Below are 15189 nucleotides of genomic sequence, written 5' to 3'. Positions count from 1 at the left end.
ATTCTGTTCTGGCAAAGGCCTATAGTTAGACTCAGTTTAGCCTACTTCATAGGGGTGTTGTGAGGATAAGAGTGGTGGGCATATATATACACACACACACACACACACACACACACACACCTGTTCTACAGTCAGGATAGTTTGGAAGACTGTAACCCTGATGAAGCAGAGGGACAAAAAACAGCAACCCAATAATGGAAAAGAATGGACATTTGCTTTGGTTCCAGGAAATGGTTCTGCAGAAGACAGGGATATGGAGGATGTGAAAGTGTTAAATTCCTTATTCAGTGAAAGAGGGTGGGCGGTTTGATGAGAAAAGGAAGGTCAAAGAAGGAAAACCAGTCTTTCCTTCTAACTTCCCTAAGCCTGGTCTGATCCATATTTTCTTGGGAATAATATATACAGGCTGAGCTACTAAGGCTGTGTCCTTCCATCATGAGAATACCATCCAATTTGTGTACCCTTTGCTCTATGGCCAGAGTAGGCCACAGTGATCACACAGAAAAGTAAATGGGTGTTATATGGTACAAAGCTGGGGAAGGGAGTAGAACATGCTCTGTGTGACACACAATTATGTCAGGGGTTCCTTCAGCAAGCAGGTCTTGCTTCTGTTCCTCACTCCACGATGCATTTTGCAAGAAAATATGTGACTAGAAACACTGGGGGGAAAAATAAGGATTTTAAAAGCATTATTATTAAGGAGGAAGGAAGACGGAAGCCAGTTGCCTAGACAAGGAGTATATGTCAGGGATCTGCAGTCAGTACTGGATGGGGGATTTGGGGAACTGCAGTCCAGAAAGGTAACTTTTTCAAGCTCTGTGCAGCTTGAAAGCAACGACAGCAAAAGCAAGACAGTCAACAGCAGATGGACCCCAAGGTTTAGCCCTGCATGTGGCAGAAAATTCCTTGCACAAATTAGAGTCTATGGCCACATGGGAATCCACAACTGCAAAAACAAAAATAAAGAGATAAAACTGCTTCTGAACTTCACTGTTAGGAATGGAAATGCCAGCAGTATCTACCACAAGCCAATTATGTTTTCCCCCTTCTTATTATTTTCTTTTCTGGGTATAGGAAATTGAAATAAAACAAAAGAATGAAAAAATGAAAAAAAAATTGAGTTAATTCATCCATGATTGAAGCGTCTACAGAATGAAAAAGTAAAGTCTGGCGTGAAGGCAAAAAGGAAAAGGCATTCTCATCTTGGGATCAGGCTACGTGCATGTTTGTAAGGCCTGTGTTTTGTAAAAAGCAGCAGGGCGTACGGAAATTTGCTGCTGATTAGTAAAAAGAAAATTAGAGATCCGGCAAATGGCTAAAGGAGTTCAAAAGAGGGGATATTGCAGAGGGCCTGCCCTCTACCAAGGGTGACCAAATCAAAGGAAGTCATCTCACATCAAGAGAAAACCTCTCATTGTTAAGAGCAACTACAAAGGCAGTGCAACTTCCCCACTGATGCAAGGCATGCTGATCGTGCATATCACAGGAACAACAATCGCCACAAAAATTACAATTGGGAGGAAAACAAGGAGGGGCATTTAGAGTTTGATTGTATGTGTCTGTGTTACACAGAGTATGTAAGGGTCAGGAAGTTTCGTCCAAAAGCACCTCTGATGCTCCAGCTTAAAAGGTACGACTTTACCCCCAGTACAGCCACCAGCACCTGCAGTACTGTGTTATGCCCCTAGCAGCACTGTGCAAACATTAGGAAAGTATATTTGCATGCTACTGGCAAGGGCCCATGTGCTTTTGGGGCCCACTGGAACCACAGAAGGTAGGAACTTAGGAGAAAGCTTTCTAGCAAGTGAGATCATTGCTTAGTGTAGCTCAGGTGGTGAAGACATGCATTTAATAGTAATAAGGAGGAGGAGTACAGCATCTTTGTGCTCATGTTACCTATCAACAAAGAGTCTCCCACACCAACTTACATGGTTCGGTACTGAACACCCCTCTTTGTGTGGTAGGTTTTGCATCCAACGTAGCCAATCGCTATTAGTCCTAATGTCAACACAATGCCACCTATAAAGCTGGCAGCACTGAATCCTGATGATGATGCTTGAGCTGCAGCAGCTTTTGGAGTAGCTAAAAGAAACACACATACACACATATTAATATATTGCTGCTGCAGTTTTATTTTTTCCACCACATTCAACAATCTTAGATCCAAAGACACTGCAGATATAACCCAGTTTGAGACCGCTTTAACAGCCATGGCTCAATGCTAAGGAATTCTGGGAATTGTAGTTTTGTGAGACATTAAGCCTACTCTGCCAGAGAGAGCACTGGTGCCACAAAAAAACCCCCAATTCCCAGGATTCCCTAAGCCTTGAGCCAGGACAGTAAAAGCAGTCTAAAACTGGATTATTTCTGCAGTGTGTTTTGGACGTTTTTGGCAGCTGCTCTAAGTTGGGAACAAGGATGGTTGAGAATTTTATATCAGTTGCTTTCTGGTAAGAATTCATAATATTCTCAAATGTCTTGATGTTTTAAAAATCCAAATGCTGGAAAAAATAAAACTGAACATTCCTCCCATCTCTTGTTGGGAGAACTTCTTCAATTTTCCTCCAAGACACTTCAGATGAATCACTGCATTGGGTGACTGTGGTCATAATCATTGATCATAACAGGCAAGTTGTGTGTGCATTTTGAAGAACTTGCTGCTTCTTCATCTGCAAGGATGACACCTCCGTAAGAACTCACAATCTTGCACTACCAGCATCTTGTCTTTAACCAGGGTAGTTCCTTGCCTTCCCAAAAATGTGCAATGAAGGTAGAGTCCAGTGTGTTAAAATTAAGAGTATTATTCACTACTTTTTTTTAGTTCCTTCAACTTTTCCTGATGAGACACTCTGATAGCCAAGCACCTCACCATCTTTGCAGTCCTCCTACAGATTTGTTCTAAATAAATTCTCCATTTGTCAGTATCTATATTGAATTACAACATCCATATTCTAAAATGGAACAGATCACACAACTACAAAGAACTGTGTCTTCCATTGTGAAATCCACTTTGCACAGAAGCGGTTTACACACACATGATGTTCAGGAGATTGGTGAAATCTTTCTTGCTTAGTATGACCTCTGTGACCCTTGGGCAAGCGTTGGGACATTTGGCTCTTATCGTTTTACCATAATGGCTTATTCTGTATGGGTTTTGTTCTCACAATTTTGTTCTTGCAGTGCCTTTTTTTAAAAAAAAAAACGATGTAATTTTCTGTTAAGTCTCTTTCTGGGCACATGTAGTATACAAACGCAAAAATGAATACAATATGTCATGCTTGCATATGGTAAACATACACTCATGTAGTTACATGATGGCTGCAACACACCACCCTTCTGCTGCGTACTGACATTGTGCAAACAACTGGGTACCTGCCTACACATCTGTTTATTGTCCCATTCTATAATAAGGAATGCATTCTAATAAGGAATGCACTGTGGCTATTTCAGCATTCCCAATGAATCAAGTGGTACTTTGAAGGAGCAGCTAAATGCAGTAGTTACACACCATTCAATAATGTGCATCCAGTGTCATTCAAAGCATACCCACTGAGCTGTGAAGTTGAAGGATTTCATGGCCGGTATCCATAGTTTTTTGTGGGTTTTTTTGGGCTATGTGGCCATGTGCTAGAAGAGTGTATTGCTGACGTTTCGCCAGCATCTGTGGCTGGCATCTTCAGAGAATATAACCCACTGAATCAATTACTGAATGGTGAGCCAACAAGTATGTAAATTCAATTCAATTAAAATCTCCAGCTGGAACTAAGGAACAAGATTTAGGCCCGTGTGAAGTATTTAGCATATCTTGATTTCAGTAAACCCTTTGACTAGGTCCCCCATGATGTTACTGCAAACAAGCTAGTAAAATGTGGGCTAGACAGTACAACTTGTTAGGTGGATTAGTAATTGGTTGGCTGGCCAAACTGAAAGGGTGCTCAGCAATGGCTCCTCTTCATCCTGGAGAGAAGTGACCAGTGGGGTACCACAGGGTTCTGTCCTGGGCCCAGTGCTATTCAACATATTTTATCAATGACTTAGATGAAAGAATAGGGGGCATGCTTATCAAATTTACAGATGACACCAAATTAGGAGGAGTAGCAGAGGACAGGATCAAAATTCAAAATGACACGAATAGATTAGAAAGTTGAGCCAAAACTAACAAAATAATTTTCAGCAGGGAGAAATGTATGTTATTTCACTTAGGCAGAAAAAAAATGAAATGCATAGATATGGCGGACACTTGGCTTAACAACAGTACATGGGAAAGGAATCTAGGAGTCCTAGTGGACCAAAATTTGAACAGGAGTCAAAAGTGTGATGTGGCAGCTAAAAAGGCCAACGCAATTCTAGGTTGCCTCAGTAGAAGTATAATATCTAGAAGGGAAGTAATAGTGCCACTCTATTCAGCTTTGGTCAGGCCTCACCTGGAATCCTGTGTCCAGTTCTGGGCACCAGAGTTAAAAAAAAATGTTGACAAGCTGGAGCGTGTCCAGAGGAGGGGGACTAAAATGGTGAAGGGTCTGGAAACCATGCCCAATGAGGAGAGACTTACGGAGGTGGGGATGTTTAGCCTGGAGAAGAGAAGGTTAAGAGGTGATATGACAGCCCTGTTTAAGTAATTAAAGGGGTGTCATGTTGAAGATGGAGCAAGTTTGTTTCTGCTGCTCCAGAGAATAGGACACAGAAAAATGGATGCAGGATACAGGAAAAGAGATTCCATCTAAACAATAGAAGGAACTTCCTGACAGTGAGAGCTGTTCGACGGTGGAACACACTCCCTTGGAGAGTGATGCAGTCTCCTTCCTTGGAGATCTTTAAACAGAGGTGGGATGGCCATCTGTTGGGGTGCTTTGATTGTGTGTTCCTGCATAGCAGAATGGGGTTGGACTGGATGGCCCTTGAGTTCTCTTCAAACTCTTATGATTCTATGAACACATGAGAACCAGCATGGAGTAGTGGTTTGAGTGTTGGATTAGGACTCTGAGAGACCAGGGTTTGACTCCCCACTCAGCCACGGAAATGCACTGGATGGCCAGTCAAATCTCTCAGGAAGGCAGTGGCAAACTTTTCAGAACACATCTTGCCAAGAACCCCCTGCCCTGAATTCATTTGTTTCTCTCACCTAATGCAGATTCACTGAATCAACAGGAATCTGATAAATCAATACATATATAATTTCCACTGATTCAATAGGTCTATTCCATTAGCTAACAACTGAATTTAGGCTCCCATGATAGATTCATCTTAGGGATGCTGTAAGTTGAAAACAGCAATAACAAATTCAATACATCCGCTGCACAACAGTCAATAGAGTACAAGTGCATGTGTAAGGGATATAGACAAGTGTATAACACCAAGAGGATTCTGGCCTTTATAAACACAACATACACAGAAGCCCATTCTCAGAAACATTGTAACCTATCAGATCTTTTGTGAAATTCTAAGTGCCCATTACTGTAGTTTTTACTATTCTTTAAAAAAAAAACACAACCCTTGCTTCAACAGCCTCAAACTGAAAGTCCAAACAGAGTCATATAAGGCATTCCATACAAAAATATTTGGGAGTCCAATAGGTAAGGAAAGATCAGCACATACCCGTCACAGACACAGAAGGCAACACTGGTTTGGGAGTTGTGACTGTCACATTAATTTTTGCTGGTGTGGGTTTTACAGCTTCAGTAGTGACCTCTTTGGAAGGAGATGTGGGTTTGGAGGCCACAGTGGGTTTGGGAGCAGTTGTGTTTTTGGCTGTGGTAGCAGAAGTCACAGAAGGGGCAGCTGTGGTGTTTGCTGCAGCTGGAGTGGTACTGGAGGTAGCATTGCTTGTTGAATTCGAAGGGCCTGTCAACATTACACAACAATGGACATTATTACACTGTAGCACATATTAAAAGGAATTGCACAACACAGATCTTTCAGAAAAACAAAAAAGTTAATTAAGCATGGGAATTTAAAGGAGTTTATATATCCCTTGCTTTGCATACCAACAAACTGCTTTGCAACAAATATAAAGCAGCAAACAATTTAACAGGGCTGTTCAGGAATATATAAAATGCACTAGTTTTTAACAATCATAAAAGTATGTGCCAAGTACACAGACACAGAAAAGGGTTTCCAGAACCAGGATGACACTGCTAAGGGTTCCAACCTTCAACTGCTACTTGCCCCAAAGCAAAGGTATCTCCAGATAGTCTTAAAGAATAGGCCAGTTTATATATGGATGGTAGTGCTGATCTAAATATAAGGATTAGACCAGGTGTAGGGAACATGTATCTCACCAGATGTTGTTGGATTGCAACTTTCATCAGCCCTAGCCAAACAGTGTTTATAGCAAGGGATTCAGGGAGCTCCAGTTCAACTTCCCCAGGAAGGCCCCGTTCTCCATTTCTGGATTATAGTGACAATGCTCCGAAGTAAAGTTTACCCTCCACATTTGCAGCTTTGACTAATGTATTCTCTCTAGAAATCTCTAGGTCCTCTAGTGTTTCTCTGCCACAAGTTGGCCATAAGGTTGTGCTGGATGACCTAGAGATTTAGGCATTTATAGGTCCTCCAGTGTGATTTTATTGTCAACGTTTGGCAGAGGTTGACCATAGTTATGCTGGGTACCTAGAGATTCTTAGAGGTGTTCTCTCAGATCCTTCAAAGCCAATCGGCCATTTGGAGCATGGAGGGCTGTGATGCTGCAGGATCCCAAAACCACCCACTCCTGCCAGCAAGCGATGCTGTGAGAAAAAGAAGCAGGGATCCTGCAGAGACCTGTTGCAACTCTTCATCATAGTGTTGCTGACTGGTGGTAGGGGGATGGCCGTGCTACTCTACAGTACCCTATAGACCTCCATTGCTTGGAACAGCTGACTCAATTTTAAGGTGGGTTTCAGGTGCCTGGCCATCGTTGGCAATAAATATTACTGGAATATCTAGCATAACTTAAGAATGAATATGTTATCCTACCAGAAGCACTGGAAACCATGGACAAGTCTTTTAATTTCATTTTCACATTGTTCATCCTTAAATCTGTTCCAGTCTGTTTTCCTCATAGGGTTTCTGAACTTTTAAAATCTCTAACAAATTCATACAGATTTCACACATATTTCTCCTAAGATATGCATTTGTGTATACATTTTTATCTTTTTGTTATTGTGTGCCTTCAAATCCTTTATCTAATTCTAATACAAGAAAATATCTCTAATATAGTGAGCCTTTGTATGCTACTTTCATTAATATCCTCATAACATTGCATTAAAAAAAAACAAGTTGGAGTACAAACTTCAGAAAACTGCAAATAACTGGGTTTCGTTTCCTGCACTGTTTCCAAAAGTCTGAACTAGGAAAGTTTGCATTAAGATGCACAGACACCTCTCACTTACCATGACTTCATATCTGCTACTCCCTCTGATTATCTACATATGAAACAGCTGATTACCAATTAACATAGGAAAAAACAACAACCCTGCACTTAGTGCAACCAGTTTCAAACATGGGAAAAAGCAAGGTGTCAGCCAGAACTTGTGAAGCCACATTCCATTCTTTGTTTTATGCCTGGCAAGCTGTACACCTCCCCATCCACTGTGGACCCTGTCAAATTTTAACCAATGAGAAAAAGAAGTGCTGGGGTGGGATTATATGTGTTAAATGTAGATTTCTTACTGATGCAGGCAGAAAATAGTGCAGCTCCACTGCCAAATGAAAGCATGCTTCTTATATCAAAGCACAGAGACTTGACAAATTTGTGCTTTCTGCTAGCACATCAAGGAGATGTGTTCTAGCACAGTTCTTTCCCCATGCTACTTGCAGGCTGTCTAGTTCAATCCTCTGCTTGTGAAAAACATACAATTTTAGAGTATGCAAAAAGTTGGATGTTCAAATTCCATTTGAAGACCTGGACAGAACCAGCATGATGTAGTGGTTTGACCAGTGGACTACAACTCCGGGGATCAGGGTTTTAATTCCATCTTGGTCATGTAAAAACCCATTGGATGACCTTGGGCAAGTCACATTCTCTCAGCATCAGAGGAAGGCAAAAGCAAACCCCCTCTGAACAAATTTTGCCAGGTGTGATAGGTTCTACGCCTCAGGGATGCCATAAGTCAAAATTGACTTAAAGACAGACGACGACAACAACAACTGAGGGAGAGCCCACCAACCCAAGTATTTGCTCCTAGTCACACTGCCCTTATTCAGAGCTTTGAAAATTTACTTTTTGTACATCAGCCTCGCAGAATCCTGCAGCCAGCATAGCCCATGAGATTCTGGGTAACTGTCATCCAAACAAGTCACTTACCCAAGCTCTCTCCTCACCATCATGGAGTTTCTCCTAATGTTCTTAAGAAAGCTACCTTCCTCCTGTAACATAAGCCCAACAGATCCAGTCCTGCTTCAATACAAATTGTTCCCCCTGTTGCTTGTGACAACTCTTCAGATAATTACGACAATTTTCTACTTAGGTCAGTGGTGGGCAAATGCCAGTGGTTAGGGCACACACTGAGTGCCCATAGGGGGCCTTGGGGAGAAATCTTGCCGGGGGGGGAGGGGGGCACACAAATTTTGCAACTTCCAGTTCACTTTCTGCTGTCTGCTTGTTTTTAAAGGCCTCTCCAAATCTTAAATCAGCCTTCAAAAGTGCCTTCCATGCCTCTTAGGAGCTTTTGGTGGCAATTCCACATACACCCCCGCAAAACATTTTTTAAGGTGGGCTGTTGAGAGCCCAGAGAGGTCAACCTTCCACACCTGTGACTTTAAAATGTCTTTAAAACAGGGTTAGCCCTGGTCTGTACTTGGATGAGAGACTGCCAAGGAATAGCAGGTGCTATTTGGTTATATTTCAGAGAAAGGATAATGGCAAAGCACCTCTGAGTTTTCTGAATATGGTCAAGAAAACACTCTGAAATTCATGGTATCCTCTTGAAGACACATCCTACCTGCAAAACAGGGAAAAAATTGAAATACACAATCCCTGCCATTTGTAGATAGAAGTGACACAGATTATTCCATCATTTCAGTTCTCTACTTCTTTCCCCTGCCTGCACTAACATGGTCACTTCAACAGTTAACAGAGCACTGTGGCAAGTTATCACTTGGTGAATGAATGTTTTTACCCTGGTGAGTGGCTGACAGTACAAATTCACTGGTGAATGGTTAGCAATATGAAATACATTCTGCGTGTGATGGATGAAATTCCTTGTAATCTTACTGTTTAAAAGGCATGATGAGACATGAGCCACAGCAGAGAAAGAAGAGCCTGGGAGGAAGTTTCTGGTTAAGGTTAGGAAGGCTACAGAAATAAGAGGAGCATGAGACCGGAAAACAGACAGTTGTGGGACAGAAATAAGGGCAAGAAGTTTACAAAACAGCCCATGGAAGGGATCCAAACCTCAAACCTAAGTGAAGGCAGGCAACAACAGTTGCCCAGCCATTACTGCTGGAAGGCTTTTGGAAATGAATAGCCAAATTAATTCTATGTTTCCCTCAAAGTCAGTAGAGCAGGACTAAGCAGCAGTTTCTGAAATTGATCTACAAGCCTGCAAGGACATGAATGGGGCAAGGAAGGCATCAGTATGCTTAACCCATTTACAGAATTCCTATGGCAAGTTAGGGCATTACAAAAAAATATTTGTTGGCTGGAAAAAAAAAGTTGTCATGGGGTTTCAGCATAGAATACAAGAGGAACGCTCCATGCCCTAAGGAGTTTACATAAAATCTGACATAAGAAAACAAAAGGAGATACAGAAACAAACAAACAAAAAAAAACCCCAAACCCCATAGACGTATTTACATGTGTTCCGGCTCAGAGTTGCATCAAGGCAACCAGATGTTATCAGATGTTTGGACTGCAACTCCCATCAGCCCCAGACAGCAAGGCCAATTATGGGGATTATGGGTACTGTAGTCTAAAAAATCTAGAGGCCATCAAAATGCAGAAAGGTAAGGTTTGAGCAAAAAAGAAAAAAAATCCCATAGAAACATTATGAGACGGAGCTGAAGGAAATAAGAGGATCCACACTGTAAATCTGTTAACAAAATAGATATTATATTCCTGACCATTACTTTTTGAACAGAAAATCTGGTACCAGAGGCAGAAATAACATGGAAAGAATAGGGATATGTCCCTACATAAAAAGGAAGAGTACAGTCCCATTTTCACAGCTCATGCATTGCATTTTTTACTGCAGGCATGCTCCTGCAAACTGACACAGAAAGTATGTGCTTCTCTAGCCTTCCTTTATTGTCCGCCTACTACCGATGTAGCTAAAACAAACCCTCCAGCTAAAATAGGATAAGGAGAAGTGGATCCTGATGGCTTAAAAGCACTTTGAGAAAAGGAACTTTTCTGGAGCAGGAGAAAACAAGCTTGCTCCATACTCTGTTAAACGCTTTGTTAACTGAGGTGTATCTGTATAGGTATTCCAAGAAGCCATTCCTAATGTACTGGGAAGTAAACAAAAGAGAAAGATATAAGAATTCCTCTGGAAATACGTTGTCTTGTACTGACTCAGACTATTAGTATATCTAGACCAAAATCAACCAGTCCACCACCAGAAGGGGTCCGGGAGGAGGCAGAAATTGAACCTGGACCCTTCTTAATGCAAACTATGTTCTCTATGGCTGACCCTATGGACTTTCCTTTGAGAATTTTTCACCATGTCGTCTTGTATTTCACAGCAGTTGTCACATATATAGGAATTTTATTTTCAATCTGGAAAAGCAACATTAATCCAGAGTCTTTATCTGCACGCAGAAAACAGTAATTACAGTTGAAATGAAGGCACTGAAACTAGCAAAGTTTCCACAAAAGCAACTCTAGTGCATTTTGCAGCATATCTTCAGTTTTAAAAAAGGAAGTTGTGGGGATAGTCATCTCTGGTTTATTGTAAATAGACCAGCTGTGGTTTCAGAAATGAAACTGCACACATAAAAATGAAACTGCACACATCCCCAAACAAGTCTCATCATGTCGGCCTCTCTTGTAATACAAGAGCATACTTAATGGCCTCCAAAGCTCAGTTCAAAACCAGTATTAATTAAGGCTGAAACATCACAAAACTTTTCACTGAAGTACTCACCTTGTAGCAATTAAGAAGTTCAGCTCCTTGGCAAAGCATGCATGAAATACAGGAAGAGATGAAATACATTTTCTAACCAGAGTTCAAAGGCTGATAAGCCAACTCTCCAAATCAGAATAGACTTTGTTAAACATCAAAACATGCTTTATTTAACATAGTATTTCAATAGTTAAAAAAAACTTAAACCCAAATGTTTTTGTTGTTGTTGTTATCTCTCAGGATCTCTCACCCAGCATGAGCCGCTCACTAGCCATGATGAACAAGAGATTCTGAGAGTTGTGGTCCAAACATGCACATTTTCTAAGCTTGAACTTTTATATCTGACATGGAACAGACCTATAGATGTACCTGTTGCATACAAGGGAAAGAAGGTTAGATTTTGGAGAACCACAAAACCAGTCACTGCTTCCTTAAAGGCAACTCCTAAAACAACCATGGGACCTTTTGGGCCGTCGCACTCCACATATTTTGTTTTCTCCAAAACAAGGAGAGCTCTGATTTTGCTGGGGACCACCACACACAGGAAGGGAAGCATTAATAATATCCTTCCCAGTTGTTCCCAGCCAATATCCTCTCCCCTATTTGCAGCACTTATGTAAAATGTAGACGATAAACTGCATACTATGTAGTAAAGGTAAAGGTTTTCTTTTGACAAGATTGTCTGATTGTGTCTGACTGCTGGAGGTGGTGTTCATCTCTGTTACTAAGCTGAAGAGTCAGCATGTGAACATGTAGCCAACGTGACTGTACAAAATGGTGTTACCTTCCTAGCAAAGTGGTACCTATATATCTACGTGCACTTTTTACATGCTTTTGAATTGCTAGGTCAGCAGAAGCTGGGACTAGTGACAGGAGCTCACCCCATTATGTGGCACTTGGGTCTCTTCAGAATCAGTGTGTTAATCGCTGAGCCATACTATGTAATAGCAATGGGCATCTTCCAGGACCCAAATATACTTCTAGAGATCATTTGTAGACCATACAACTGGGTGGCATTCTTTAAAAAAATGAAAATGATCAGGAGTTCATTTCCAAAGGGGGTGATGGCAGAGTATGAAAGAGCCACCTCCAACGCTAGGGATCTGCTATGTCTGGAAGGTATATAGAAGACACAATCCTTTTTCTTTTTCTTTAGACAATACAGACTGGTGTGAGAGGCCTTCAAAAACAGTCTGTATTGTCTATATGATTCTCACCTTGCTTAACATGCTGTGCAGTTTGATCCTCAGGTCTCAATAGAAAAGTATAAAATGTACTTCTCTAATGGCAGTTACCTTTTACCTAATAATGGAGCAGCCCCAAAGCATTTTGCATGTTGACAATTACAGTACAGGTACACAAATCCAGATGTGGGACCGTGTCTACTTTCTAATTCACAATCAAAGTAGGCCTTTCCATTAATCAGAGTGAGGGAGCTGCCTCATGCAGCAGTTGTGGGTTGGGGGGGAAGGCAGCCGTGTCCTCCCTCCATCTGTTCCTCTGTTGGGAGGACAGAGCTTTGCGCCTCCTAAATTAGACTGCTGGCTTAGGTGGAGTGGAGAATACCAAGTCATCATGGGGGTTGAAGTAAGTTTCAGCCATCAGTGCAATCATCTTCCAGCCATCAAAGTGGGAGGGGGGCCATTTTGTTTGTCACTACTCCTTCTGTCTGAGCATTACTTGTGAAAGCGTCTATGCAGGTACAGAGCTTACAGGTATAGGTTCCATATGTGCCATCAAGTTTTCCATTACTCAGGAATCCCAACTCCTTACAGGTTCTTCCTTGAGCTTGGAAACGTTACATTTTTGGACTACAACTGTCAGAATCTTTGGGCCATACTGGCTTAGGGAGTTTGTGAGGTACACACTGAAAAAAGTTAGCTTTCTAAGCTCTAACACCTGCACAAATTATGCTACGCAAACAGATAAGTCTAGCAATTGTGTATATGTGTGTGTGTTTCTGTGTATTGCACCTTCAATTCTTCTATGCTTTAGACCATTTATGAAGAGTCAACTCATAGGTAGGTAGGTAGATAGAGAGGAATACAAACACAAGATGGCTCTAAAAATATAAGTCAATGTTAGTTTTGTTGGGAAAGGAGAAAGGAATGATAAACTACACCACATCTTGCTCTGACTTGCCCATGGCACAGTGCCTAGCCATGGCTCCTTCCAAGCAGATAATTAGTCTATGATGAAACACTCAAGTGTGGTCCCCCCCCCCCAATGCCTCTGTTGCATATCCAAACAGAGAAATGGGAGCTTTGTGTTTGGATAAACATCACCAAAATAAAAGTTTATCAAACGGCCAACACCCCCCACCCTGCCATAATGCAATAACTTTGAGATAAAGAATCAAATATACACAAACAGAGAGAAAGAGCAACCATCCAACTTGTAGCAAATGTATATTGACATTTATAAAGTTCTTTCTACTAACAACAAAGGTAGCAGGAGTCAATATGTAAGGTTAATTGCATAACGAACATAAAAAAACCTCAGTTGCTTGCTGTCTTTCAAGTAGCAGCATTCCTCTGACAAGAGATTTATTTCAAGCTGCATTCTTCCCATTCTGGCAGGAATGCAGTTCCAACCAACACATCAGGAGGAGGATATTTTTAAATGCATATTAGATGTTAACTCCCATCCCATCCATCCTGTAGATAAAATGGCCACTGGTGACTGGTAACAAAACTTGTAAATTAGTGATTTTCTTCAAATGTAAGTCATAGGGTCAACCAAGATGCTGCAGCTAGCATGACTAACCACAACTTAACATCTGAGTTGTCTGATTGTATAACTTGCTGTCTCTATGTGGGATCTCCTTCTTTGGAGATTTTTAAACAGAGGCTGAATGGCCATCTGTTATGAGTGTTTTGGCTGTGTATTCTTGCATGTCAGGGGGTTAGATTGGATGATCCTTGTGGTCTCTTCCAACGCTATCATACTATCTTAGCAAAAGGCCTGTGGAGGAGGGGAAAGCTAAAGTTTTCCTGACATTTTCCTAGTATGAATCATACTAGGACTGCTAAAGGAAGACGCAGTGAATCCCTATCATGGCTTCCATGACCTTACATAGAAATAAATATATCCAGCAAGAAGAAACAGAGGAGGGTATTAGAGAAGGGAGAGAACACAGGACAAAGGGAAGGGACATTATCTGGGGAGTAATTATATATGTGTGTATGCATATTTACTAAACGATCCAGTGTACTGGTTGTTGTTGTTATTATTATTATTATTATTATTATTATTATTAGTTTATATACCGCCCAATCACTGGGAATCCGAGCGGTTTACAACAGAGGGGATAATAGACGGTTCCCTGCCCTCAGGCTTACAATCTAAAAGACATGACACAAAAGGAGAAGGGAATGGTGGAGGGAAAGGGGATGAGGTCCAGTGGTTCTTCTCTCCCTTTGAGGCCTGGACCAAGGCAGATGGACCGGAGGGAGGGCTCTTCTTCTTCAGGCTAGCCCTGGTGGAGCTGGGCCAGCCTATTCTCCCTCACAGGCCAAAAGATGACAGTTAAGGAGGGAGGGCGCTCTATCTTCAGGCTAGCCCCGATGGTGCTGGGCCAGCCTATTCTCTCCCTTGCAGGCCAAAAGATGACAGTTATGGAGGGAGGAGCCTCTTTCTTCAGGCTAGCCCTGATGGAGCTGGGCCAGCCTACTCTCTCCCTCATAGGCTGAAAGATGACAGATGGTTAGATTGGGACCTGGGGGGGCGGAATCCAGGTTAATTCGACATGAAACTAATTTCTCTCAGCATGGCTCATCTCAAAGATTATTGGCCTGGACCAGATGGGCCTTTGAGGCGCCCTCATCACATGCGAGGTCTGCCTGGTGGGCGGAGCGCCCACATGCCCGGCAGCTCTCGCACGTGACGAGGGCACCGCAGCTGCAGCGCACCCACCAGATGTGGAGCATACTGGTGACATCACAGCTGCGCCGCCTCCAAATGGGGCGGCGCAATTGCGATGTCACCGCGGCATCGCTGGCGCTTTAGGGCGCGGAAGTGTGCCGCAAAAAAGGAGCCACTTCCTGGTGCTCCTTTTTTGCTCTGCAGGAGCGCCGTGCAATTTGGTTGCTGCGGCGCTCCTGCGGAGCAAAGAGAGGCGCCGGGGACGCACCTATTTCTGGCGGGT

The 15189-nt window shown here is 42.2% G+C and overlaps 1 protein-coding gene across 1 annotated transcript in view; it reads right to left on the bottom strand.

Annotated features, from left to right (window-relative positions):
- TMEM123 (transmembrane protein 123) overlaps positions 1-15189 on the bottom strand; it is a 36712-nt gene that overhangs the window by 4210 nt on the left and 17313 nt on the right. The window contains exons 3-4 of the mRNA XM_089512758.1: positions 5596-5841; positions 1929-2082 (exon numbers count right to left, since the gene is read on the bottom strand). Of these exons, the coding sequence (XP_089368884.1) occupies positions 1929-2082; positions 5596-5841 (400 nt within the window). The remainder of the gene's footprint in view (positions 1-1928; positions 2083-5595; positions 5842-15189) is intronic.

Source organism: Sceloporus occidentalis, unplaced genomic scaffold (genome assembly GCF_023333645.1).
Source record: "Sceloporus occidentalis isolate IW3139 unplaced genomic scaffold, rSceOcc1.0.p SCAF_2, whole genome shotgun sequence".
NCBI classification, from domain to species: domain Eukaryota; kingdom Metazoa; phylum Chordata; class Lepidosauria; order Squamata; family Phrynosomatidae; genus Sceloporus; species Sceloporus occidentalis.
The sequence above is the reverse complement of the archived record's forward strand: the minus strand, read 5'-3'. Positions and strand labels throughout refer to the sequence as shown.